Consider the following 27484-nt stretch of genomic DNA (forward strand, 5'->3'; position numbering starts at 1 on the left):
TGGGTAATGCATCGATGTGCAAGGAGATTCCAGTAAATGATGTATTGAAAGACAAGCGTAATCAAATCCAATTGGAATGCTTTTTTAATGGCGTCTCTCTGTTCTTTTACTGCGTTTGTATTTTTGATTTAATTAGTTAAAGTCTTTTATTTTGTCTTATTGTATGTATATTTCACTACTCCAATCTATGCATTCTTTTAGGTTGTCTGCACCATTTATACTTGTTTTTAAAAATGCAATATAAATCTAAGGAAGATGTTTTAATTCCAGTGAATGGTGGATGGTCGACATGGACAGAGTGGTCAGTGTGTAACAGCCGCTGTGGCCGTGGTTACCAGAAACGCACACGCAGCTGTACCAACCCAGCCCCACTCAACGGCGGCGCCATATGTGAAGGGCAAGGCATCCAGAAGCTGGCGTGCAATCCTCTCTGCCCAGGTATGGCATCATATTACAATACACCCACTTAGTAGTGGGTGGAAAGGGTATAGGTGCACAAAAAAACGAAATACATAAAATATGATACAACTCTGTGTTTGCATATTTCGCTCTGTGCCTCCACCCTTACGTGTGTCTCTCTCCCACATATCTCTCGCTGTCTCAATCACACATCCACTCACCTACTCATGCACTCGTTTCTCTTCATCTTGTCATTTCGTTCACTCTACCCCCGTCTGTCCTGTCTGTTCTGTGGTAGTGGATGGCCTGTGGACTCAGTGGAGTAAGTGGTCCACCTGTGGGACAGAGTGCACCCATTGGAGGAGGAGGGAATGCGGCGCTCCGGCACCCAAAAACGGGGGAAAGGACTGTGAGGGCATGGTGCTCCAGTCCAAGAACTGCACCGATGGGATGTGCATGCAGAGTGAGTACCCGACTTATCCTCTGCTACTCTCTCTGACCTGCCAACCAAAGACATTTCTTCACCCTTTGACCATGAGAGTCACGCGGCACTTTGTGTTTCATGTCCCCACATAGCACTCTCACCCTGTCTCTCACTCCCTGTTTCACTTCACTCATACATAAACAGTAAGACGTGCTAAAACGCCTTTCTCTCTGTCTTCTACACTCATTCTCTTTAATCGCCCATTCATAAAACACAAAAGCTGTTGGATAAAACTGACATAAAAGCAGAAACCACGACATATCTTTGTCTCTCTGCTGCAAATTTAAGTGTATGTTAAAAAAAGACTTGGCCACATGGGGAAGCGCTCTAAGTAATTATTCTTGTCACAGGCTAAGCATTTGGGAGTTATATTTAAAATAATAATAAGGGATTATATTGTAATTACATAAGGGCGTCACATCTACCAGGCTGCTATGATTACTACCTTAATTTACACAAATCTGAATTCCTTGGGTCCAATGGGAGGAAACACGAGGGCTACAAAGTGGCCCGAGTGTAGACTTCCTCCTTTTACTGATTTGGCAATTACATGTGTTGGAAATTGAGCAACTGTTGTACATAATAATCTAGTTTTACAATTATTTTAAAGTACACAGAAGGCTCCAGGATGCATCAGCATTTGTTTCTCATACATAACAGTTCTTTAATTAGTTTTACTGTTTTGTTGCTAGCTTGAAAAGCCAGGCAGCAAATTGTTTTCTGCTTCTCTTTCTTCCAGAAAGTTAAAAACAGCCATGCAGTTTAGTTGAGCCAACAATCCTGCTCCCTCTCCCTTATAATACATTCACGTATTTGAGTCATGCTGCAGTTTCTCTGATGCACACGTGTGTTTACTGCAGTCTTAAGAAGCTACAGGGTAAAGTATTTGATACCTTGAACTATTTGCCATCTTTTCTGTTCCTATAATAACGACACAAAGATGATGAGAAGGAAATAGTGAGAAAGACTGCACAGTAACTGAGTTAAACTGTCTATTTTAAGAAAAATCCTCTTCGATCATTGTCTTTGAAGGTGTTAGACCCACACACTGTCACAGATGCCTCCGTCATGTGTATAACCCGCTACAGATGGTGATCGTGACACTAATAATATGACCGAGGCTCGGCTGCTGGATGTCTAGAATTCGACACAGCTGGCCGTCAACTGTTTGCAGCTGATCGGAGATTTTGCTGCACGATCAGGTTGTAAACTGCTACCTGCAATATGGTGTCAACATGATGTACTTTAGGTCGCGGTTGACATCACATTGGCGGTCAATATGCATCTGGCTGATGGATCTGCTTGTCTCTGTCCAAAGTAAACACGTACTGAACTGTGTGTCCGTGTGTGGGGAGGACTGACGGGAAACTCTGACTTCAGTGTTCAGTGATTCCCTTCAACGGTAGCATCAGAGAAATGCATTAGCTGATTTCATTGCCAAGGTCATATGTCTTTAGTGTAGAGAAACATCAGGGAGCAATCTACGAGAAAACTTACTGCTATTTGTGTTATTCATCTTATTTTATCCCCCTCTGCGGCACAACATACGTTCACCCCACACTTCCCTGCCCTCTGCGACTCAGCCTATCTCGGAAGCATTAGTTCTCGGTAGATTGATGGCCGGTTTGCAGAGAATATAAAGCCATAATGATATAGATTTAGGATCATCTCAGGAATTGATTTTTTTGGAAGCTAAGAGGGTGAAGCCACTTATGTCAATGCTAATGACCATTTCCACTAGCATTTAGGAGAACGGCCCATTATCTAAAAGCTCACATTATGGCAAATATGATTGGGAATGGAAGTTGTGTGCAATCTGAACTCACCTCGGACCGCTGATCTGCTCCCTGCAGTGCAGGGCCGGGATCTGAGCAAACGCGTGTCTGTGGATTCCGTTGCAGCTTGATCTTATTTTCTGTTGTTTGAATTTATTTTAATCATTTCAATTGCAATCCATCGCAGAAATCTGGCAAAGGAATTTGATATAACCAGAGCTGGAAATAGAACTCCTGGTGCTTAGCCTCAAAAACACAACTGACCTGAGTCAAAAAGGAGAGAGTTGTGTTATAATTTACTTTGCAGCTTGTTTATCACATTTAGACTGGCGGGGAGTTTGGGGGTAGGAGTTAACAAAGTTATGTATCCACAGATTGAACTGGAGAAGTTGCACTCTGCCTTCCCAACTCTAACACAGGAGTATAGTTTTCACAGTTCACTGAGGCTGACCTGTCTACATCTCTGTTTTGCGCTCCCTCTGTGGTCTGCTCTTCCTTCATTCCCAATGTTGTTTTCCAGATCTTTGGTAACCCTGCTCTCAGACATGACATTTTCTTGACATATTGATGTAGAGAAAGGCGGGCGCGCATGTCAGCAAGGGCAAATGCTTTATTGCTATCAAACACCGAACACTGGGGAAACCATGACTTCAGCCATCCAGGAACATGAGGTTATTTACACTATAATGGTTGAAAGCTTTTAATTAATGTAAATATCTTTGGCGTATTATCATCAATTTCATCGAACTGTAGATTCACCACCAAGAAGCAGACGAAGCGAAAACAAACCTTTTAGTTATTCTAACGATGACATCAGTTTTGCCAGACCACAGTATCCTTCTCTGAGGTTGGAAATCTGCCACATTCAGAGAAATAATGGCTGAAACACAGACAGTGATTTCCTGTACCATGGGTCCCCCTTCCTCCCCAGCTCTATGTTGTCAGTAAGGAATAATCTTGGTCTCTCTGGGCCTCTGAGGTTTCCCTCAGAGCCCACCCACTGAAGCATGCTTTTTCTCTGGCAATACTGTAGCCTGACGGATGAATAGAAACTCTACAGGATGAGTTCAAATAGGCCATCAGTTAGACTGACCCTGACAGTCACCCCCCCCCCCCCCTCTCCAGCCCGGCCTACCCGTTGCCTGATTACATGAACACACCAGCCCCATCTATCAAGCTATTGATTTTCCTGTCAGTCCACTTGTCTGCCTGTGGCTCTCTCCCTCTCCAATAAGGACTTCATTGTTTGTATAGTTGTTTATGGATGTCCCAGGGAGACTGGATATTATGTGCACTAGTGCACTAACCCTGGCTGCCACTCTACGCTGCCTTCCTCTACACGTCAACATATGACCGTGCCACAACAAAGACAACCTAAAAGCCCAGATGTGGCCCAAAAGAGACTACCTATGTCTCTTCAACCTTTTTCCATTTCCTGCATTCCTAACATAATCGTTCTTTTTATCCCGCGTGCCGACTTCTCCGTCCACCTTGCAGTGACAGATACAAGGCTGTTGGTTCTATTGACTCTGTTGGATGCCACACTTTATCAGCCCCTCCATTCCCCTCACCTGCCAGCATCAGTCCTGCTGCTGCCGAGGCACTAAGCCCAGTTGATGGATCACGGCACTTCCTCACAGAACCTCCATGTTCCCCCCGCTGCTCTCATTCATCTCTATACTCTGTACACAGATCTGGAGAGGAGGGGCCAAATCAAGAAAGATCGCTTCCCTGCGTCATCACTCCTACTCATGAGTTTGTTGCTGTCTCATTTGTTGAGTTTGTTTTTCTGTTGGCTTAAATTTGATTTTCATCATTCCCTCTCCCGTCAACCCCCCCCCCCCCCCTCCCCCCCTCCCCTCTCTCCCACCCACAATCCCTTCCTCTCTTCAAGGTTCCTTATATCAGAAGTCCTCTGAGGCAAAAGACAAGAGTGGTTTTGGAAATTCATGTGAGTTTGTTTTATTTTATCATTTGTGTTTGTTTTTTTTTTACATTATTTCTACATTCATTCTCGTGTCATGTCTCTAATCTCCATTGGCAGGTTGTGCACAAGGAATTTGCAGTCACTCATAGACCCAGCTAAATCATGAGAAAACATTATGTTTAAAGAAAATACACAGAACAAATGTTTGCCATTGGTCTTTCATGTCCATCTATGTTTCATTACTGCTAGTTGGCTTCTTCACTTGCAGATAACCACCTTCCTTTTTTGATTTCCGCTCTGTCCTTTCTCATAATGTGTCTCTAGTAGCCAGCTGCCTGTTTTACTTGCTCTGTTACTGTCGTCTAACCCAGAGCTGACGATGCCCTTTACCCTGTTGCTCCTCATGAACTTCAACATGACACTTTGCCTCGCCTCAGCACCGGTTATGGCAAATAATTGAACCCACCGTGCCTTTTTGTCAGTGTATATCTCTAATATTTCTCTCACTCTGTATCTCCCCCTCCCCCTGTAAATCTCTTCGTCCTCGCAGAGAATGAAGTGTTCAATAATCCCTTTCATTTCCATTTCTTGTACTTTTCCCTTTCCGACAATGGCTCATGTTCAAAGGGATGTATTAATCTAAGTGATACATTTTAATGCGTACACTTAGCAGGTTGCTGCCTTTATCATCAAAGCGTGGATGGAAGATTGTTCGACTGAGATATATGTTAAATAACTGCAGGGAAGCTTGGCAGAGGAAGCATGGTGAAATTGCATTTTCAGACTTTCATCATTGGCTCCCTGCTCTGTTTTCTGTTCGTGTCTGTGCTGGAGGAAGGATTAGAAGCCTAACATCCAGTATATGAGGATATATTTTGAAACTCCTCTTTAGTGTGATGCCTCAGTTAAGGCTAAATAGAGAGGGTTAGGCCACACATGTCCTTCCTTGGGGCCGAGGGAAACAAAGTCTTCTTCCACCTTTTTTTTTTATTCATTCCATTCAGTACATCTTAACCTAGAGAAACTCTCTACTTTCCTTCTTAATCATTATGTTAACACTGTGAGTGAAAGGGAACGCTTTGGTGAAGGTCGTACCCAATTTCATTTTGACAGAGATTCTCTAAGAGCATGACATATAATGTCGAGAGGTGTTTAATTAGCTCTAAAAACCTACATCCATCTAAATAATCGAGTCATAACTAGAAGAAAATAATTTATACACCAAAGATGTACTAAAAAAAAACTTCCCTAGTGTCACAAAAACACTCCCTTCCCTTGCTGTTTCTCCCTCTTCTCGTCCTTTGTCCAAGAGAACACAAGAGACACAGATTGAGTGCCATCTGTATCCCTGAGACACACAAGGCTCATTTACACAAATGCTCGGCATCATGCGTAGGCCTGAAAGTGCTGTGCATGGATCTGTGGCTGATGCTGCCATCTACTGGTGCACATTCTGTGACATTTGCATTCTCTAATGATCTCGAACGCTCTCTCTCTTAGGAAAATAACTTTATCTGTATGCTTTGATCTTTGACGTTTTGTAGAGCCCCCTGACATATACAGTGTGTATTCATGCGTCGAACAACAGCACACGCAGACGGGCTCACACACGCCTTGTGGCATTTCGCTACCTTTTCTTTTTTTCTTTTTTTTAAAGAAGAGTTTCTCACCCATTTGTCAACTTGGTGACAGTGAAGGACATTCTTTACCCAAGACTACAGAGAGTTCAGACTGTCAGTAGGCATCCATTAAAAGGTCTGATCGGTAATGAGTGCCTGTCTGAGTCTGTGTTTCCAACAGCCGCTCTATCCATGCCAGGCCTGCTAATCACCGAGGTTTCTCCAGCTGGAAAGTGGACAGAAAGACTCTGGGAAGGAGACAGAGATGAAAGACAATTTGAGAAATGCAAGCTATGTCTAGATCTTATCTACAGTGTGTAAGAACAAAGACAGAGACAGACTCTGAACTCCAACACAGGGCACAGTAATTTGAAGATGAAAACGTCTATATCTTCGTCTTCAGAACTTTTGATCTCGCTTCTGAGTCTGCTTGTTAGGACACTGTGTCATTGGGTGGCACTGGAGCAACCTTCCTTATGAATTGCTTCGTTGTGCACAGAGTTTATCATCATTATACTTATTTTCTTGTTTGTAGTTATCTGTCGGATGCAAACCTCTCTCTCACACACAACACAATATGACTTCTTAAACGACATATTAATCTGTGGCTGAGAAATATATGTGTGCGCTTCACTGTGTAACGTCAGGCAAAATGGTATGTTAGATGGAAACACTTAAAGGAGAAAGCGATACAAAATGTGTGTGTGTCACTCTCTACAGTACATGCATCATTATCCTTATTATTATTATTATTATTATCCATTATCATTATCAAGAGTGTCCTATATTATTTAATCAACAGCAAGATTATTTGCCACAGCAGAAGAAAATGACAGGAGATATTCTGTATGCATTTATTTCCCAGTAGATGCTTATTAATATCCGGCTCAATCCTAACCCAGGATATTAGTCTGCTGATAATGGCTTCATCACAACTCCTGCATGCTCCGAAAGAAAGCTGTCCATGTGAACTTATGAGATCTTAAAAGACTATTTTTCTTTTTGTCTTTTGTCTCTCTTCCCTCCTCCAGTGGCCCCCAGTACAGATGATGTAGCTCTGTATGTGGGTATTGTCATAGCGGTGATCATGTGCCTGGTTATCTCTGTCGTCGTGGCGCTCTTCATCTACAGGAAGAACCACCGCGACTTCGACTCTGACATCATTGATACCTCCGCCCTCAATGGAGGCTTCCAGCCAGTCAGCATCAAGACTTCCCGCAAAGGTGGGGGACACATATATATATATGTGTGTGTTTGCCTGCATGTATGAGTGTGTGTCTGTGTGCACTTGCTTCATGTCTTGTTTTCACCACCTGTGACTGAGCTCTAACACTTAACTTTCTACCAAAATGTGAGCAAAATGATGATTTAAAGCAGTAAATATCTGATACAAGACACAAATCTGCCCGGGGAATTCGATCATAGCTTTTAGAACTTGACAGTTGTCGATGCTACAGACACATTTCAGTTGGAACCAATGAACAACACAGTATTGAATATCAACACCCTGCGTTAGATGGCACACCTGTGATGTCAGCCACGGAGAATCGCTCGCATTAGCAGCCCAGAGCTTCAACCTGCCGAGATGTGTTTGACTCAGCCGCTCTGGCATGATGTGCGTTCGTGACGACCTGAATGTAAATGTGCCGTTTTGACTGTAGATGAGCTTGGGAGTCTGCGAGAGAAGTACAGACAGCAAGACGGCATGTTTGTCCGGGCGCGGTGATGAAACCATTTAAATGCTTGTCGTTGCGATGGGAGGCCGAACTATTCATTAAGGCATAATAAGGCCAGTCTGCATGTCGCATATTAAACTCTAATTAGATTTGGGCTGGTGACGCACTACTGAAAAGTAAGACCGCAGAGGTGAGGAAATTGAGCAATGAGCTGGACAGAAAAAAGATAGCAGGTAACCAGACAGATCAGAGACATTATGTTGTAAGTAGCCAGGCTGAGGCTTTATGGAAAACAACAGCAACAGGAAATGAAGATTTTGTGCTCTTTCTGTTGTTTTCACTGTCAGTGTGAGACACACATTAAAGATAACCCCGCACTGAACCAATCAAGACACATTTGCAAGCACCAGGCACACCCAATTTCTTTTTTATTAACCATAATTCTTCAGTTGAACCACAGTTTAGTCGAACAATTAATGTATTTAAAGATTGATATTAATTGTTATTGATACATCCCTGTGTAATACTTGTAATTTTTCTCCCTTACTTCAAATGCATCACATGTTCCTTTTATTGAATAGTTTTATAAAATATTTATTTAATAATTAGTTTATATGTGTTTATAAATATATGTAATAATTATATTGACGTTAGCCTCTGGCTGTCCAAATCAGTAGATGTCTGAAGACGGGATCTGATGGTGATAGATAAACAAATCAAAACCAGTCTGTATGTCCGTACTGACTCACGATGTCAGCAAAATACAATGAGTTTATATATTTTAAGCCTTTTCTTAACTAGTGTTCATCTCAACAGATTGGCCTACGCTGTAACTTAAGTTTTCTTTTAACTTTTGCAGGCTTGAGACATAAATAAAATACTACATTAATGCATCTTATAGCCACACTTACACTTATATACACAGTAATGTTGTATAAAGCATTAGTAATAATACAACTACTGTACTACTACAGATAAATCATTATTCTGGCCATCTCTTGACTTATTTGAACACTTTTTTGTGACTTACATTGACATCTTTATCATGTACAAACTTAGTGTTTAGTGAAAACAGAGGTTTCACAGAGAGGTCCCACTCCCATTGCTCCACCCACTCAGCCCAGCTTTTGAACATTCATACTTGTACCTACACAGGGTAAACTGAGCGTTAGTGATGCCATCTGTTACTCATGAATCACAGCTGCGCTTATAACTTCTCTGACTGAGTAATGTTCCTTGGTGGTGAAGTGGACTTCCCTAATGAATGAAAGACAACTGAGTAAAGCCAGGCAGCAGTCTTGCTGATTGCTGTTAACACTTCATTACCTCGTGGTTATTTTGCTTTTAAATGAGTTTCTTACCAGTTCTCACAGTTGCAAAGAGTCTAACTTCTCTTAAGACATTAACTCTGCTAGACTGATGTCGCTTCCTTTTCATTTCCAGCCGATCTCCTCACAGCACCCCCTGACCTGACTTCAGCGGCTGCCATGTACCGCGGGCCCGTCTACGCCCTCCATGATGTGGCTGACAAAATCCCCATGACCAATTCCCCTCTTCTGGACCCTCTTCCCAACCTGAAGATTAAGGTGTACAACTCCTCAGGCTTAGTGACTCCACAGGATGACCTGGGAGGGGAATTTTCGTCTAAATTGTCACCTAAGCTACCGCACTGCCTCCTGGACAACAGTGACTGCACGATGGGCCGTCGCACGCAGACCCAGACGTTGCTCCGCACCAGGGATCCGTCCTGCTCCGCACTGGGCTCCTTCAGCTCTCAGGGGGGACACCTCATTGTGCCCAACTCAGGTAATGTCACACACATTGAGGGGAAATTGTTTTCACATTTGTGATTCAGTACATATTCATATGTTTAACCAGTTGCCTAATCATAAAGCTAGTATAATAAAGGAATCTATTAGCTCTCGGTGTTGAATGACTGATCTGCAAGTTCTAGCAAATTCATAGTTAATCCAAAAACTCATTATCTGTCTTGTGTCTGTTTTGGGTGGAGCTGGAGCTCTTCCTCTCATCAGCATTTAGTAAAAGGACCTCCATTTGTGTGTATGTGAATGTGAATATGTGTGGGTGTGCACATATTTTCACCCTGGAAGAATGAACTCGACAGTACGGTATAGCCTGATAGACGAGATCATCCATCAGCTCTCCCCTCTGTGGGGCCATTCTTTAATAGATGATGATGTTCTTTGCCACAAAATGTTTCCCCTTAAAGATTCCATGAAGTTGTAACACAACTATTTTCTTGACTATTTCTTGGTTTAGCGCAGTAGTCCTGGTACCTGCGCTGCCTGTGTGGCACAAGCATCGCGCGGCACGCAAATCCCCCTTAATCCGCAATTTGTCATTTTAACAATTTGATTTTTATGCAGATTAAACAAACAAGATATTAAATTGTTAATCAGTGTGCTTTAGATGTGCAGGTAACCAGATTATTCGTACCTTCAGACAGTCAGGCTAGCTGTTTCCACCTGTGTTGCTAAGCTAAGCTAACCTGCTGCTAGCTGTAGCTTAATATTAAGCGGATAGATGTGAGTGGTATCGACGCTCTCATCCGCTCTCTGCAAGAAAGCAAATAATCACACACACGTGGTGAAATAATAATGATGAATAATAATCTAATTTAAAGAGACTGTTGTTAATCTTTGAAAATGCTTACCAGACTGGACTGAAATACAGTACACATTGTGTTCCAGATGTATGAGAGCTGAGCTGCCTCTATCACCTTTACCAGGATAACCTTTACACACACAGATGTGACCTTGAAATAATACGCGTAACCATATGCAACCTATCGGTGTGTTAACTGCACATGTTATGACAAGGGTTGATGGATACCTAAGGTGTGAGCACTGGAAGTAGTGCACTGACGTAGAGGTATAGTGTTTCAGGCAGCTTACATTATCCATGCTGTCCTCACTTCAGACATATGTGGGCTGTTTGGAACATGCCACAGATGAATGTTGACAGGCACAGACACACTAGCGGAGACATTAAAGGATACACCGACTTCTCAAGTTTCTTAACTTTTTCTTTTTTCGTTTTGATTCCTGTAAAAATATTCTGAGCCGCTAGTTGTGCTCAGCCACCTCATCATGTTACATAGGCAGAGGGAGAGGAAAGAGCACATTTGATATTTGATCTGTTCGTGTGTCTGGGTAATGAAATATTTTGTGGCATCGTCAGTGTGGCTGTTTGGTATTTTGCATCTTAAAAAGCATTTCCCATCTCTTTGAAGCTTTGCTGTGAGGGAGAGTGGCAGTGTGCGAGACGTCCCTGTGGCAGACTTGTGATTGCCTTGCTAGCTAGCAAGAGAAACTGTCTGTCACCTTTTTGAAAAGTTCAGTACAAGGACATGGGAAATCAATGAGCTATCTGAGAAAACCCTCCAGAGAGGGAGAGAGAGAGAGAGAGAGAGAGCGAGAGAGAGAGAGAGAGAGAGAGAGAGAGAGAGAGAGAGAGAGAGAGAGAGAGAAAGTGTGTGTAGGAGTGTGTGCATGAGAGAATGTGAGGGGTAGAGTCCTAAAAAAACACATCGGACAGCAAGGACATCATATCAAATCAATCTGAGATGGAAAAATGTAAATCATGCTGGCTGAAGCAATATGAGAATGCTATGAAGAGAAGAGAGATCATTGATTTTAGAAATGAAATGTCACACCATTTCCTGGTGCCATAGGAGTAGGCAATAAAGTGCCTTCGTTTTTATAGGCGGGACTCAGGGGGATTGCGATTATTACTATACTTCTCTAGGAAAAATAATTAGCACTTTTCACTTGGGCTTTAACTGATCTTTACTGGTGTACTACTGTAATGCATTCAGATGTATCTATTATAATGAATTATTAATTGGTTCATAGTTTTGTGCATTTTGTATGTACAAGGTCGAGCATTCATTTCTTTATGAAAATATACATATGTAATACGAATATATATATATATATATATATATATATTTGTTATGCTGGTCCGATATCCCTGTCTGTGCTCTCACTGACTTAATACTTGATCTAAAAATAGAAAACCTATTAAACACAAACATGACAAGCATTGATTCAGATTCAGATCAACTTCATATAACACCTGGGGGCATTTATTTTGGTCCAGACATGAGAACACCATAAAGTCCACAGTAAAAACAATAGAATAACATACACAATAAGATTATATAATACTTATAATAAGACACATTTGATCAATTGAGACTGAGACAGAATAAACAATAGAGTCAATCCACTTAAGATATAAAAGTGCAAGAATGGAAGTGACCAACTAAGAGACCTGTTGATTAACCTCCCGGCGTTTGTAGGATGAGTTCAATGTCACTGCCTATGATTTCCTCCGCGGTCCTGCTTGCGCATGTTAGCAGATGGCAGCACAAATAGTTGTAAATACTCTACCTGACAACTCCCAACTCTTATATATGTGTGTCTTTCTGTTTTTTGTGCTCCCCAGGAGTGAGCCTGCTCATTCCAGCAGGGGCCATTCCTCAGGGCAGAGTGTATGAGATGTATGTGACAGTTCAGAGGAAGGACAACATGAGGTACGCAGTGCCGCCTGCCACATCAATTCCCCAGAGCTGTGTTTACCCCTGTCAACTCCGCCCTGTCACACATACACCGAGACCGCTGTCACATCGCCACTAAACAGCATTTGTACGTGTGCGTGTTTTGTTTTGTGTGTTTTTCTCTGTGCACCTCCAGGCCCTCGGTGGAGGATGGCCAAACGGTGCTTAGCCCTGTGGTGAGCTGTGGGCCCCCTGGGGCCTTGTTGACTCGGCCCCTCATCATAACCATGCACCACTGTGCCGTGTTCGACGGCCAACAGGATTGGCTGATCCAGCTCAAGAGCCAGTCTCCGCAAAGCCACTGGGAGGTGAGATGTGTGACGAAATGGTCTATCGCCCTGGTTCCAAGTTTGAAAATGTGCATATGGGTAGTCATGTGAAGTATTACAATTATATGTTTGTCTTCTAAAATAAGATTCACAGGTGTGATTTATTAATTAAATAATCTTCACACTCAAAATTTGATAGAGCAAAGAGAGAGAAGGAAAAGGAAAAACAAAATGATGAAGTGGCATGGGATGATAGATGGCATAGGGGAGGGGAAGGGGATCTACCACTGCTTTGTTTGTGCAGCTCAGCACTCGGAGGAAACCCCTGTTGCAGCCAGGTGCTGAAATAGTAAACCTCTGATAGCAGGGAACAGGCTGGGACTGTTCTGCCGCCCCCCCCCCCCCCCCCTCCCCAGACTATTATCTTGTACCTTTTATGAATGACTATTTGTGTGTGCGTGTGTTTTTGGAAGCCCTGTGCCTGCAGGCTCCATCATTAACAGTGCTGAGGATGAGAAGTCGGGTGGCTGAGGGCAGCAGTGTAAATGTGTTCTACCTATCCCCCTCTCTCCTTCTCTTCCTCACTTTCTCTCTCTATCACACACACACACACACACACACACACCTACACACAGAAACGGTACAATTACCACAAAAAAGATTATTTGTAGAGAAACCACGTTTCCACCCTCGTCACTATAACTGCTTTAAAATGATTAGAAAAAGTCCAGTTTTCATCTCTCCCCAAAAATCAGTAGGACACCTGAGATAATGATACGACGGACCTTGTTGTAGACAGTTATTAACGCCTTAGGTTCCTGCTTAGAGAGCATATCTCAGTAAGCTTTCCTTCCATGGGGTTTTTAATGAACTCTCACAGGCAGGAGTGTGCTGAGACCTTTTTTAAGTAGCTGCTTAAAATATAAAACCAAACCATAATCAGGGCTCAACACGAGCTGAATGAAAAGCAGTAACACAAACATATTTTATTTTCTTAAGAATTTGGATTTTATGGCCTAAAGTAATACGATATAAATTCAAAAAGGGCACTGCTCTCGGGGGAGGGTATTTAGGAACTTGTTGAAGCACTACTTGGAGGTCTATGCAGGCATACTGTACACGCCAGTCACATATTGAAAATCCTACTACTTATCACCAGCCTATATCTAATATACGGCCCTCTGTCAGCTCATTATTGAGTCGTAGCTTGAATTAACATCTCTATCAGACAGTCTTTGCACAATCTCCACTGCTGATGTGATGATATGACTTATGGAAGAGAGAAAAACTGCCAGACTGGCCCCACATGCCTTTGTGACATTGATGAATTACTCGGGGGGCAGCCAATAAAGCTCAGTGAAAACTGAGTATTTTCTTTAAAGAGGAATAACTATTGATCAAATGTGACATTTGGGGGGGGGGGGGGACAAAGTATGTGTGTGTGTGTATGTACACAGAGTCTGATGCAATCTGGAAGTAAGCAATTGTCTCCCCAGTCACTCCGGCTTCTGTTCTGTGCACGCACCTGGAACAAAGTCTGTATCAGATCTTGTTTTGTAGAAACAATCAAACGCTATTTATTTCTCTTTAACCAGCAGCTACATGTTGGATGTTCAGTAAAACATAGAACAAAGTACACCAGGCAATTAGCACCATGCCTCAGAGAAAATGCACACCCGGTACACGTGTTTAAGAAGTTTGACGCTTTAGGTCACAGCGTGAACACATCAGGATACAGACGCACCAAAAAGTTTTGGTATATACGCTCGTGATACAGCACATACAGACATTTACAGCAACACGAAGCAGGAGTTCAGTGTTGCAGTAAGTTTTAACTCTGAATATTGAGGGGAACAAATAGCTTTTCTTTCAGCTTGTGTGAGGATCTGATGAGGATGGTCATTGCAAATATTGGGGAGGACAAATATCCATATATCATATATTGGAAGGTACGCGCCCCCCTCGTCCCCCCGTGGTGATTACACGCTTACTATTGATTACATCTCTGACCTGCCTGAAATGCAGATGGTAATATCAAAGGCGACTGCAGCTTCCTCCATATGAGCTTGTCTTCCCACTGAGACCAGCCTCCATGCTGCATGTGTGAAATATTGCTTTATATGACATGCTCTGTCAAAATGTGTATTCATCACCGCAGTAGAAGAGATGAGCTCCTCTGAAGAAGTAATTCCCGGATATTTATTTTTATATATATATATATATATATATATACCGGTATATATATCTCGTCATCACCACCTAGAGAGAATAATCAGTTCTATTGGCAACCAGGATGCAGCACCCGTCCCCCGTCAAAGCACACACAGTGTGCCGTTGAGGGAGCGCGGTGTTGTGATGATAATGAAGACAGCAGGTCATATAATGAGCAACATGAGGGGCTTTCTGCTTCAGTAACTCCTACAAAGATTTATCCTCCCACGCCTCAGAGAAGAAAAAAGAAAAAATCTCTGATGATAAATGCAGTCAAAAATGTGTGAATAAATTATGCTGTGTGAATATGTGTGTTTGTTTACATGTTTGATTGTTTGCGCCAGCAAAAGCCTACTTTTCCACTGTGTGTTCTAATTATCCCCCAATAAGGAGCCCCAGTGCCGTCCCCCAGGAGCAGTTAAAGAGTCTAATGATCAGCCATAATACTGCTGTTAAACGGCCTAACTCACAATAAAATACTGTAATTCCTCTTCTGTCTCTCATAATAGGCTGAATTAATGCCAATGTGCTGCTTAAAGGGGTGTTCGGATTAGAGAGGGAGGGGGAGAGGGAGAGAGAGAGAGAGGAGAGAGAGAGAGAGAGGAGCGAGAGGAGAGAGAGAGGGATCGAAGGGGAGAGGATAGATCGAGAGAGAGAACGTGGAAGAGAGAACGCGAGCGAGCGAGCTGTGTTTCGCTCGAGCTGCGGAAAGTCTCGCGCCGGGGGTCGCCGCTCTCGCGAGTTCCTCAGCTGGGCTCTCGTTCGCTCGCTTTTCGCTCTCCTACGCCTCCTCCTTTTCTCCTCTGCCCCTCGAAGCTTTCCGTTCTCTGCTCGTCGCCCTCGTCTTCCCGCGCTCTTGCGTTCCTCTCTCCTCCTCTGAGTTTCTCTCCTCCTCGCTTTCCTTTCTCTTTCTTCTCCCCTCTCCCCCTTGCAGAGAACAAATCTCTCTGAGAGAGAGAGAGAGAGAGACTCACACTCCTCAGACTGGACGGTCCTAATGAAAGTGAAATATGTCCAGGCATTAGTGGCTTTACAGGGGCCAACTACAAATGGTCCGGATACTCAATCTTCTATTACCTCACACACACTATGGCACGGTGTCAGACATTAGTATTACACACTTGCTACGTGTAATACTTTAAGGACACAGTTTATGCGATAAGGTCATGACCCATAGTTACACTTTCTCCCTTATATTTTCATTTTAATTCAGTTTCGATTTTTAACCAAATTTTCTGTTTAGACAGTTCTTCTCATCTCTGTGTCACAACAAACGCATGTCATACAAGGGAAAGGTTCAATTTAGAGTGTTATGGTATTGATAATGATTTCCCCCCCCCGAACAATTTAATAATTACGCTGTTGTTACTAACACATTAGATCACTTTAGTCACCAAAACATAAGCTGAATAAACTTACATTCTGCTCACTTCCAAAACATGTAAATTAGGGAACAAGCTGTGACTGCGGTGTATTTGATGTATTTGCTATGCATATTGGTGAACTGGGCATTATTTAGAAAATGTAAGGGATTGTTCAAATGACTCTCTGATTAAATAATACTACAAATTGAGATTGCTGTGCCTAATTATCTCCATTTAATAGGGAATAAATATAAAAAGTATTGTAAAGTGCTTCAGAATGAATAATCTAATTTCTAGGAATAAAAAAAAAGAAAAACAATTTAATTAGATGTCAAAGAACATGAGTTTCATAATGTGTCTTGGAGATGAAAAAGCAACAGTGACATTTTTCTCTCGCAATTAATGGCTGTACTTATTTTCCAAGAAAAGAAAACTTGAAGGTGACAGCATTAGAAACACTCCCTTTGTTCTCATCCTTCTCCTTTTTATTTAATGCTATTTTTTTTCCCATTCTACCACATGTAACACAATTATGAAACCCTTGACTATTTTTTTTTTTTTAGCTTATTATCTCCCACACTTTTGTCACTTTTTCTTTCTTTCTGTCCTCATGTAGGATGTGGTGGTGGTGGGAGAAGAAAATTTCACCACGCCGTGCTATATCCAAATGGATGACGAGGCCTGCCATATCCTGACAGAGACACTGGGCACCTCCTGCCTAGTGGGCCAATCTCTCAGCGCTGCAACCACCAAGCGCCTCAAACTAGCCATTTTCGGCCCTGTCACCTGCCCCGCCATGGAGTATCACATCAGAGTCTACTGCCTGGACGACACACAGGACGCATTCAAGGTAAATATACGGCAGGTCGCAGGTCGTGAGTTCTTTTGGCTCTGTGTTTGCAAAAGGTTATGCTGAAGAAATTAAATGTGTTTGTGAGCATGTCATTGCTCTGTGTGTGTGTGTGTGTGTGTGTGTGTGTGTGTGTGTGTGTGTGTGTGTGTGTGTGTGTGTGTAGCCAGCAGATGAGCTGTGGGAGGTAGAATGAGAAATCTTTGTGTCGGTGTGTCACAATAAGGGGAGACAAGCGCTTGCATTTGAAAAGCGTTGCCGCTCCCTAGTCCTAGAAAAGATATTGCTGCTACGCCAACACAGAATAAGCCACCTTTATCCCTCTACTCTGCTGTTGTCTCCTCCTGTTTAATACCTCATCTACCTACACGCAGGAAAGATAAGGACAGATTATTATACTGAGCGGGGATATTAAACACGGTTATTAAGTTTGGGAATGGGTAATGAGAAGTGATAGTGATCCTGCTGCAAGGACATTGAAGTTGGTTTCAGATGGCAGGTCCAGATTCAGCTTCATAAAGTCCCCGAGGGAAAGTGATGAATAAAGTATAAACATATTGTAACTTGTAGTTTTACATTAGAGCAAAGAAACTGCTGTAGCACAATAGTAGACGCATTTGTTTTGAGATACATGATTTCATATACTTAACAAGTGTGTCTTTGTGTTTTCAGGAAGTCCTACAGATGGAGAAGCAAATGGGAGGGAAGTTGTTGGACGAACCAAAGACTCTCAACTTTAAAGACAGCACCCACAACCTGAGACTTTCCATCCACGATGTCCCCCACACTTTGTGGAAGAGCAAACTACTAGCCAAGTACCAGGTAAACATACACCCTGTCATACAAAAAAAAGGACGTCCACAAGCTTCTCTGACAGCTGAGTAAATCTTCTACCCCTCTTCTCTGCAGGAGCTTTCCTTTCAGCAAGTGTGGAGCGGCTCACAGAGGAACCTCCACTGTTGCTTCACCTTGGAGCGGTTCTGTTCCAACACTGTGGACCTGGCCTGTAAGATATGTGTGCGCCAGGTGGAGGGAGAAGGACAGATCTTTCAGCTGGACACTAAACTGTCAGAGGTAGGGTTTCAACATGTGGAAATATAGCCTAAATGTTTAGCCTTTTGATTTATAACAGCATACCCGAATGATCCTCCTTGTTTAGATACTAGCAATGCATCACCAAAAATAAATACATTTTAAATGCATGAAATTAATTGTAATAATGGAGATAATGCATTTACCTCCCACACAATTGCTCTTTCTTGCCTCTCTATTGTGAGAGATACTTGACTGAATTGACCCTCTCGGCCAAATCCTCTTCCCTGCAATGTGCACAAAGACTGACAGGGTGGGAGACGGGGACTGTCGACCTCGCGGCCTTCATATAGTACCGCCTATGACAGGCCAATGCAGAGCAGAGGGAGAATAATCACTCTCTAGTCGTGCTGCACTTGTTTCACAAAGGCCATCTGGCCAGGAGGATAGAGCTTGAGGGATGGCGGAGCACTCAGGCTTTGTGCTCCGTAATGAGATGAATTACAGTACATGCAGTGCAGAGCTCTGTCCCTGCGTGGCCTTGCTCCATTTGTCTCTGGGTCTTGTTATGGTTTCTGTAGCCAGACCTCCAGCACTTAATCCCACAGATGCAATATATTTGAAAATCACTCAGCTCGCATCAATAAATGGATGACAGTAAAATGAATAATTTTCACTTTTCATACATCGAATTGATTTCGAGCTACATCATGTTTCGTTTTGTGAGGTGGCATTAAATCATGTACTTGCTGGAAAAAATGCCACCGCTACATCCTGTGTCTCTCCTTCAACCTCTCTCTCCTTCAACTCTCTCTCTCTCTCTCTCTCTCTCTCTCTCTCTCTCTCTCTCTCTCTCTCTCTCTCTCTCTCTCTCTCTGCAGGACTCCCAGAGTATTGACACGTCTCTGCTGGACCCAGCCAGTAACATCACCACACTGGTGGGGCCCATAGCCTTCCGCATCCCCGTCTCCATCCGACAGAAGTTGTGTGGCAGTCTGGATGCACCACAGACCAGGGGAAATGACTGGAGGATGTTAGCTCACAAACTTAACCTTGACAGGTGGGTAAGGCTAACAGGGCTGTCTGCGAGACAAAAGGAGGGAGACTTTGGCCCTTAGCGGTCACAGTCTGGCCACAAGAACACGCTGTCACCAGACCTTTTAAGGGGAAACGAAAGCATAAGACTGACATGTTTTAGAAATAAACAAATATGCACCAACTCCCTATTCTTCAAAAAGTTGTTGATGTGCTGCCATATCCTTCTTTTCTTCTTCTTAGAAGCAGGCAACGATATCACACAGGGAATAGAGCTGTAGATAACTCGTCTGTTTTTATTTGATTTTGACTGTTCTGTGGGAATGTGACTCATTTTGATAAGCATCAGCTGAATTGATATTAATTGAGTTTGACTGAACTGAGACAGACAGAGAGAGACAAAGATAGAATGACGCTTCTCTTTTTCAAAACCTCACACTCTTTGATAGTCTTCTGTGTGTGTGTGTGTGTGTGTGTGTGTGTGTGTGTGTGTGTGTGTGTGTGTGTGTGTGTGTGTGTGTGTGTGTGTGTGTGTGTGTGTGTGTGTGATGTGTGTGTGTGTGTGTGTGTGTGTGTGTGTGTGTGTGTGTGTGTGTGATGGAGATACAGTGCGTGTTCATTTATAAGGTTCCAGCTCAGCGGGGCGGCCTTATCACACGCAGCAGCTGCAGATTGACGAGACCACGAACAGAGTGCCGGGTGAAGGAAGGAAAGCACAGGGGAGAGACTTGAATCAGCCTCTCATTCACAGTGATGATGCATACAGAGTGTAGTGTATCCATAGGGCTCATTAGTTCCCATTTACATTTTTTTCACATATAAATCCAGGCATTTATGTGTGTTTATTTTGAATATCAAAAACTCCATGAGACCATGACCAAAAATAGAATTTATAAAATATATTTTCCAGCCGAAATGCTGTGAGAGTTATTTTAATGTGTTTATTTCATTACGTAAAGAGAGTCTTGTGCATCGTCTCCCCACTTTCATCTTATTTATTTTCTGTGCTATGCTTGAGGCAAGAAACTTAATTTACTGAAAACTACAAAGATGAGCACTGTTTTGCAGTTTTAAACCGATTGGCTGTAAGATACCTGTACAGCTGGCAGCGCCTAAACAATGTTTTTCAAACTATTTCAGCTCCGCAGCCAAGCCCTATCTTCTAATTCAAGTAAACCCACATACTTCTTTTTTCCTACCCATCCCTCTTTGTGTTGCCACAATCATTCACGCAGGTATCTTAACTACTTTGCCACCAAATCCAGTCCTACGGGAGTGATCCTGGACTTGTGGGAGGCCCAGCATTTTCCTGACGGCAACCTCGGTCGCCTGGCCCAGGTACTGGAGGAGATGGGACGCCATGACAGCCTTGTTCCTTTAGTGAATGAACACTGACATCTGCCCACCAGGGAGTGTGACATCCCAGGGAGGAAGAAGACATCAAAATAAAATAAGAGAGGCGGACGCCGAAAAAAGCAGGCGAGTCATTTGGCATCACAATGACAAACGCACGTACACACTCACAGATGCTGTGTGTGGGTGTGTGTGTGTGCACACTCAGAGAAGTAAGAAAAAAAGAAACGGCTAGGTCTACGCAGCCATGACCCAGTTAAACCTTGGCAACAAAGGTTGTAAAAACTCTGAGGGTAAACAAGAACCTCTGTCATTCCTGTCTGGCTGTTCTTTTCTGGTACAACGACTTGATATTTTTGGCTCTAGTTTCCTTGGAAACAGCTGTCCGGTTATTTGGATGGACTGTGCGGATGTGTGGCTGATGTCCTTGCCACAGACAACAGTCTGAGTAGTGAGATGATATCAAAGGTCAAAGGAGCAAGGCTTGGATCAGAGGAAGCATCGCTCCCTTTCTCCATAGCAACTCCATGGATGCGTATGTGTTCTGTGATAACATAGTATTTAATAATATGCCTATTTATACATATCTTTTTTTGTATTTTATGCTGCCTGTTATGGAATATTTTGCAGTGTCCTCACATTTTGTTTCCTGTTCCATTATGTTTGACTGTATCATAGCACCTCCTGGTGGACTCTTGCATTAATGACTCATTTACATGTACAGAAGGAAATCAATGATGTAACCATATTACAGCTTTAGTGTCGCTGTCATAACTACTATTAATACTTTTTATTCATGTCATGTATAATTATTGATTTTCAATTATGTGTTCTTATGTTACATGATTTTTGTTTTATCGATCTTTAAAATATTTTTTTGATAAGTTGCTTTGGTTATGATTTTTCTTTACTTTGTTTGCATGTTTATTATCGGGTCATTTGGCTAAATACACCAGTATATCACCTTTTTTCAAATAGAGGGTGATCAAGACAATTTCCCCAAACTGAATAAAACTCATGAATGATGCGGATGATTTGTATGTTGTTCAAGATGATGTCATCCACATTAAAGAGACCATGCAGGCAGAGAGGAGAGGTAGATACTGTAGAAAAAGGGAATCAAATAAGTATATTTTTGTAGGACCAATGCAACTGAATACAACTGCTTTTTACCAAATAATTGACGTACAGTGTATGAGGTCAAATTTAACACGGAAGGGCGATCATCTAAATATCAAACGTCATTTTCAAAAAGTGTAATTGCTTGTGTTCAGAACCGAATGACTCTGAATCTGTGACTTTTGAAGATTTTAACTCCCGACTTCTGTTTGTACATTGTCAGAAGCCATCAATGTTATGATGACACTGACTGTGTGCATAAAAAATAGTTTTAAAAGCAACATTCCTTTGATGCAGCAGCACTTGTGACTGTTCAAGTGTTATTGGTTGGTTCTTGATTCTATTTTTTTTTTTTTTTTTCAAGGCAGTTGTCCCAGTTTTCGTAACGCCGTCTATGCAAACTCTGCATCCTTCTGAAACAATCTTTACATTCTCAGTGGGCTAGCCTTTTGCATTCCCTAGTTGTTCTTCAGCTTCATGATTATTATTGTGTATAGTGAGAATGTAGCCTGTCTGTTTCTGCCGCTCATGATGTTCCTCGCAACTGCTTGCATTTCACCTGTCAAGTTATTGTACAAAGTGTAAGAAAGAATTTTTAAGACTAATAATAAATTATATTTATATGCAACATTGAAAACGGAGCATGACGATCTCATTTGTTTGCATTGTGAGATTAATAACATGAATCTTACAGCAGCGTTCGACATTAAATAGACGAGCCTTCGAGACGCATTAGTCGTTTTTATTGGGGAATGTAATCCAGATCCACTCATTCACTCTCATTAATCACATATGTACAGATTAAATAAGGCACATGCCATAGTGGTAGAGTGGACGGGACATATTCTGTACACAGATAAATCATCAAAAACACATTTTAATCATCCAGCAAGGCAATAATTATCAATAGATTTCAGCTCTATTATGTACAAATGAATTGTGAGTGGAAAGAAGAGACAACGAGAAAATTCACAAATTCATCGATGACAAAGTGTTTTACTCAGAGGTCTTATTTTAATATTGAAATACATTTTTTTAAATGTACATAGGAATATTATATAGAAAAATCTTTTTTCTGCTGGACACATGTTTTATCATTAATTTAGTCTTACTCGGCTTTGTTCCAAAACAATAAAAATAATACTATCATCGACAATGAAGTCAGTGAGCATGAATGTTTTTCTTTGGATAGATGACCGTCACTATGGATGGAGTTGACAGTGACTGAATAAAAAAAAAAGAAACACAAAGGCAGCTGGAACAGTACAAAAGACTGCACATAGAATACTGCTATATGGCTTTAGAAGGGCAGGGCAAGAGCTTCCTCTGTTTAGAATGAATCAGAGGGATGTTAGTGCTCCTCTGCTGCCCACCTGGACAGTGTGGACCCAACAACCACTCAGCTTTCACAGAAAGCACAACCTGAACACTTGGTGTGAGGCAGAGGTGGCTCAGACAATGGGAGGGCATATCTCCCTTACATAATAAATCTTTTGCCTCTCATTGTTCTGGCTCCCTGTCGACCGTTCATCGCTCATCCTCGCCGTCAGTTTCCTTTGTCCCATCGTTCACGGCCTCTTTTTTTTTTTTCTTCTCTCTTTCCTTCGATTGGCCAGTGTAAGTGGCGCTGAGCCAGTGGCAGTGACAAGTCTCTAGCGATGAGAGCATCTCTCTTGACTCTCTGTCACAGTTTGACGTCTTGGGTCTCTAACATCTTCGCCAGGGTCTTCTTCACCCTCAGGGCTGTGAGGCGAGAGGCCGGGTTGTGAGCCCAGCACTCGGACATCAGTTTTCCCATCTGCCGTAGACACTGAAAAAAACCCAAGACATTTACATAACCATGAAGACATTACTTTTAAAGAGGTTGTGATAAATAGATTGTTTTGACAATAATTAGTTAAGACGTTTTAAGACCAACATTTGTCTTTCATCTCGCTCTTTAAATAGTCAGACCACTTCAATGAATTTAAAGAACACTTATTACCATTTATAACTGCAGAACTGATGGCTTTTTATTATGTGAGAAACCCATGACTCACTCGCTTTCTAATAAGCCGCCTGCTCTGCAGTTATAAATGTGGAGGAGAATACATACCAACCAAATAGACTTTTTCCAACCTGGCGTTCGTACCAAGTAGTTCTTTTTAATGACTTATTACTGCTCTATAAAACATGTATAAATAATTTACTGAACATTAATGAAGCCATTACAACTTTTGAACGACTTGTAAAGAATATGCATTGTTCAAAAGTGGTATAGAAAGAGGTTTAGAATACCTCGTCGCTGGTCCAGCGATTAGCAAATGAAGGTCTTTGTTTCTTAATGCAGACGACTTCTATCATGTCCTCATAGGACGGATCAGTGGGCACAAGGTCATGATAGGGCAGCTGATACTCCTCCACGATGCCTTCAGGAAAAACAAACATATGTGGGGATCAGTACAATCATTAAGACAACATGTATGTATAGATCATGTTTAAATAATTACAAATAATTCCCCTGACCTCCAGAGATGCAACGTCGGGCCATCTCCCAAACGATGAGGCCGAAACTATACATGTCAGCCATTATAAAAGACTGGAAGTAGGTCCTGTTCAGGGTTTCTTCCAAAACTTCAGGCGGCATGTAGCGCTTCGTACCAACTCTCAGGTTGGGAGGAATATCCACCTCATTGGTGCCACTAAGAGACGGAGGAGAGACAGCAATTAAATACAGATTGTTCAGGAAATGTCCAAGATATTCCAAAACTGTCCAAAATATATGTTGTACCTGTTGAACTTGACAGCCAGTCCAAGGTCTGCTATACAGCAGAACCCGTTCTTTTTTACCAAGATGTTTTTACTCTTCAGGTCTCTGTGTGCGATGGCCGGTTTGCCCTGTGTGCCATAGATCTCGGTGTGCAGGTGACAGAGGCCTGATATGGACGAGTAGGCCAGTTTCAGCAGAGCCTTGACGTCTAAGGTGTTGGACTTGAGGTAGTCGTATAAAGATCCATTCTCATGGTAGTCTGTAATTAGGTAGAGCTGAGTCCAGGAGCCGGTTCCTTTAATATCTGCCGCTATGAATCCTGGGGGAAAGAAGGGACAGGAATGACAAATGTGCGCGCATAGAAAATAACACAAATTAGGAACATTTCATGACTTGTACCTTCATTTAAACACTCCTCTTAACACACACACACACCAACACTTAATTCAGTCCTTATTTTTCACCTTACCTAGTATATTGTCATGTCTCATCAGGAAGGTCTGATATATTTCAGTCTCTCTGAACCAGCTGTCTTCTTCTGTGGTAAAGAAGACTTTAACAGCCACTCTCTCTCCTCTCCACTTGCCCATCCAGACCTCTCCGTATCGCCCTTTTCCAATCTGCTTCACCATCTGAATCTGCTTGGCGATGGTGCGCTGTACCTGGCAACAGGTTATTGGAATAAAAGTGTTATTTATTATGCAATTTCTCTTTTTACGTCTTCACAGAAGTATAGATGATTGGAAGTTCATTATTAGAGTCACCTTTTGAATTGTGGTTAACTTTCTTTCCTGTTGCTTTTTGGTATTAGTTGCGCTGATCATGGAAGGCACTGAAAATGAACACTGTATGTTGTGTGGGCCTTCTGTCTCAATGTGCAAAAGTAATGTAATAATCAAATAAAGAATTCAAGATAAATTGTCATCAATAGTTAATGAAGTTTTACATGTGTGAATAGTTTTAATGTAATGTATTTTCTAATATAATGTAGTGAGTGTTCTTTTTCAATATGTAATAACAGCATGCAACAGATTGTATCCCTATCACACAGCCTTAGGTGAGGACAATGCAGACATTTATTACAGTTCTATGAGGGCTGAGCTTATGACGTTAAGCCATTTATTTGTTCTTACCAGTAGAGGGAGTCCTGACCCAGAGCCAGACCCGATGCTGCGGGAATGCTCTATCAGGTCCTTCAGGGACTCCCCAGGGGGGATGTATGTCTCCTCCTGCTCCAGATCGATACTGTAGCGCGGTCGTGACTCCTGCCGCTTATATCTGCCACAGAAAGGTGAAGCGCTGTTTACTAACTGCACGCCAGTGAATGTGATGATTAAGCGTGAAACGTCTTCAAGATTCTTACCGGAAGTAGCAGAAGACGAGGATGAGACCAAGGATGATACTGCAGACTGTGATTGAAATGAACAGAGCCATGTACTGGATACTGCTGTCAACGTAATCTAAAAAATGAGGAGACATATTCATATAACTTTCATGTCATTGTTATTATCTCACCACCCCTGAATGTGAATAATCGTGTCCCAAGTGAGGAGGTAATGAATAGGTGGTGACAGTCATTTGTTCACTGTTATCAGCTCCACCATCGCTCTAATGTTCACTGGCAGGGACAAGATCCTTTTTCCCCCTTCCTCCCCCCATCTCTCTCGCAGCGTGTGATCGATCACATCCCCTTCCTGAATCCCACAGATCAGCTGTCACACAGACATCGCTACAGAAACCCCAGAGGCCTAAAGCAGCTCTGGGGTTCTAGCCTTTCTGCAGTGCTCCTGTCAATCAGACACACACAAACACAGACGCATGAACACAGGGGGATACTTGCTGGTGTTCCCAGAACCACACACACACACACACACACACACACACACACACACACACACACACACACACACACACACACACACACACACACACACACACAAGAAGAAGCACTAGTAGACAAAGAGAAACTGCATAGATTGCAAGGTGCTGTATGAACACCCTGCAAGTTCGGTTAAAGAATGTCTCTGGCTTTAGACGAAGCGTTTTGGAAGAGAAAGCGAAACAGTAAAATTATTACAAAGTACAAGTTGTTAGTTGTTTATAGTTTTCTTCTGCAAAAAGTGATTACTATCAACATTTTAGAAGCACCCCAGCTTCTTTTTTGGCTAAACTCTTGCCTTGTTTGCGACCCATCTGATCACCTGACAGCTTTTTCTCTCGCTTCGGTGTCACAATGTTGCCATGTTCTCAAATCTCAGTGATTACTTTAGTCAGTACAGGGTTATCATAGCTGATAGATATGATGGCCAAAACTATGAAAAAGAAAGTTTAATTGTCATTTATTTCTCTCCAGCTGACTTTCCAAATCAGTTTGTTGCTGTTTGCTTGAAGGTCAAAACGAAGTGTGTGAGGCTGTGTGACAGTGTAATGTGTGACAGAGGAGAGAGAGAAGGAATGTGTGCGTGTGTGTGTGTGTGTTGGTGTGTTGCGGAGAAACAGATGGACAGATATCTCACATCCGTCCCGAGGCAAGAAACTCAAGCAGGCCCTGGGGAGAGGCTGTCCTTTTCATTAGAGGGTGAGAGAACAAGCCGAGGCTGCAGGCTCTGTTTCACCTGCCCCTCTCTCTCTCTCTCTCTCTCTCTCTCTCTCTCTCTGTGCCCCCCGGAGCAGCATGTGCCACTTCACTCCAGCACCACACTGTGGTTTGTAACAGTTTAAACTGTCACTACCCATCACCACCCAGTGTGGCCTGAATGAGTGGCCATTCTAAAAGGCCCTCAAGTGGGACAGAATCTCAGTGAGTGAAAACCTGTGTTTCTTACCTGATGTCACGAGTGGAGGAAGAGTAGGATGCAAGTCTCTGTTGCAATAATCCTGATCTGTGCAACACTCGAGAGCTCTCCTCGAACGTGCATTCCACGTCTCCTATCACACACACACACAAACACACATATCCAAACAGTAAGAGACATAACATAACACTAATGAAGACAAAAGAGGAGTGAATATTTACAGCCCTACTTATTTTCTCACTGTA

At 42.5% G+C, this 27484-nt stretch overlaps 2 protein-coding genes across 6 annotated transcripts in view; one reads left to right on the forward strand and one right to left on the reverse strand.

Moving 5' to 3' along the window:
• Positions 1-20631, forward strand: part of unc5cb (unc-5 netrin receptor Cb) — a 105608-nt gene extending 84977 nt beyond the window's left edge. Inside the window, exons 6-17 of one of the 4 annotated variants that reach the window (XM_029444219.1) lie at positions 271-438; positions 698-862; positions 4553-4609; positions 7236-7427; positions 9324-9686; positions 12351-12438; positions 12599-12770; positions 16923-17156; positions 17829-17978; positions 18066-18230; positions 19070-19248; positions 20459-20631. In XM_029444219.1, coding sequence (XP_029300079.1) covers positions 271-438; positions 698-862; positions 4553-4609; positions 7236-7427; positions 9324-9686; positions 12351-12438; positions 12599-12770; positions 16923-17156; positions 17829-17978; positions 18066-18230; positions 19070-19248; positions 20459-20618 — 2093 coding nt within the window. In that variant the 3' untranslated portion in view covers positions 20619-20631. Of the gene's footprint in view, positions 1-270; positions 439-697; positions 863-4552; positions 4610-7235; positions 7428-9323; positions 9687-12350; positions 12439-12598; positions 12771-16922; positions 17157-17828; positions 17979-18065; positions 18231-19069; positions 19249-19832; positions 20414-20458 lie in introns of those variants that run through there. The other 3 variants (XM_029444221.1, XM_029444220.1, XM_029444223.1) reach the window with 3 other exon arrangements.
• Positions 20632-22422: 1791 nt separating this feature from the next.
• The window catches only part of bmpr1bb (bone morphogenetic protein receptor, type IBb), a 49006-nt gene continuing 43944 nt past the window's right edge, over positions 22423-27484 (reverse strand). For both annotated transcript variants that reach the window (XM_029444225.1, XM_029444224.1), the window contains 8 exons: positions 27270-27372; positions 25808-25904; positions 25578-25722; positions 24914-25106; positions 24466-24763; positions 24201-24376; positions 23973-24103; positions 22423-23505 (listed from right to left, as the gene is read on the reverse strand). In XM_029444225.1, coding sequence (XP_029300085.1) covers positions 23380-23505; positions 23973-24103; positions 24201-24376; positions 24466-24763; positions 24914-25106; positions 25578-25722; positions 25808-25904; positions 27270-27372 — 1269 coding nt within the window. In that variant the 3' untranslated portion in view covers positions 22423-23379. The remainder of the gene's footprint in view (positions 23506-23972; positions 24104-24200; positions 24377-24465; positions 24764-24913; positions 25107-25577; positions 25723-25807; positions 25905-27269; positions 27373-27484) is intronic.

This window comes from Cottoperca gobio, chromosome 12 (genome assembly GCF_900634415.1).
Source record: "Cottoperca gobio chromosome 12, fCotGob3.1, whole genome shotgun sequence".
In the NCBI taxonomy this organism is placed as follows: Eukaryota; Metazoa; Chordata; class Actinopteri; order Perciformes; family Bovichtidae; genus Cottoperca; species Cottoperca gobio.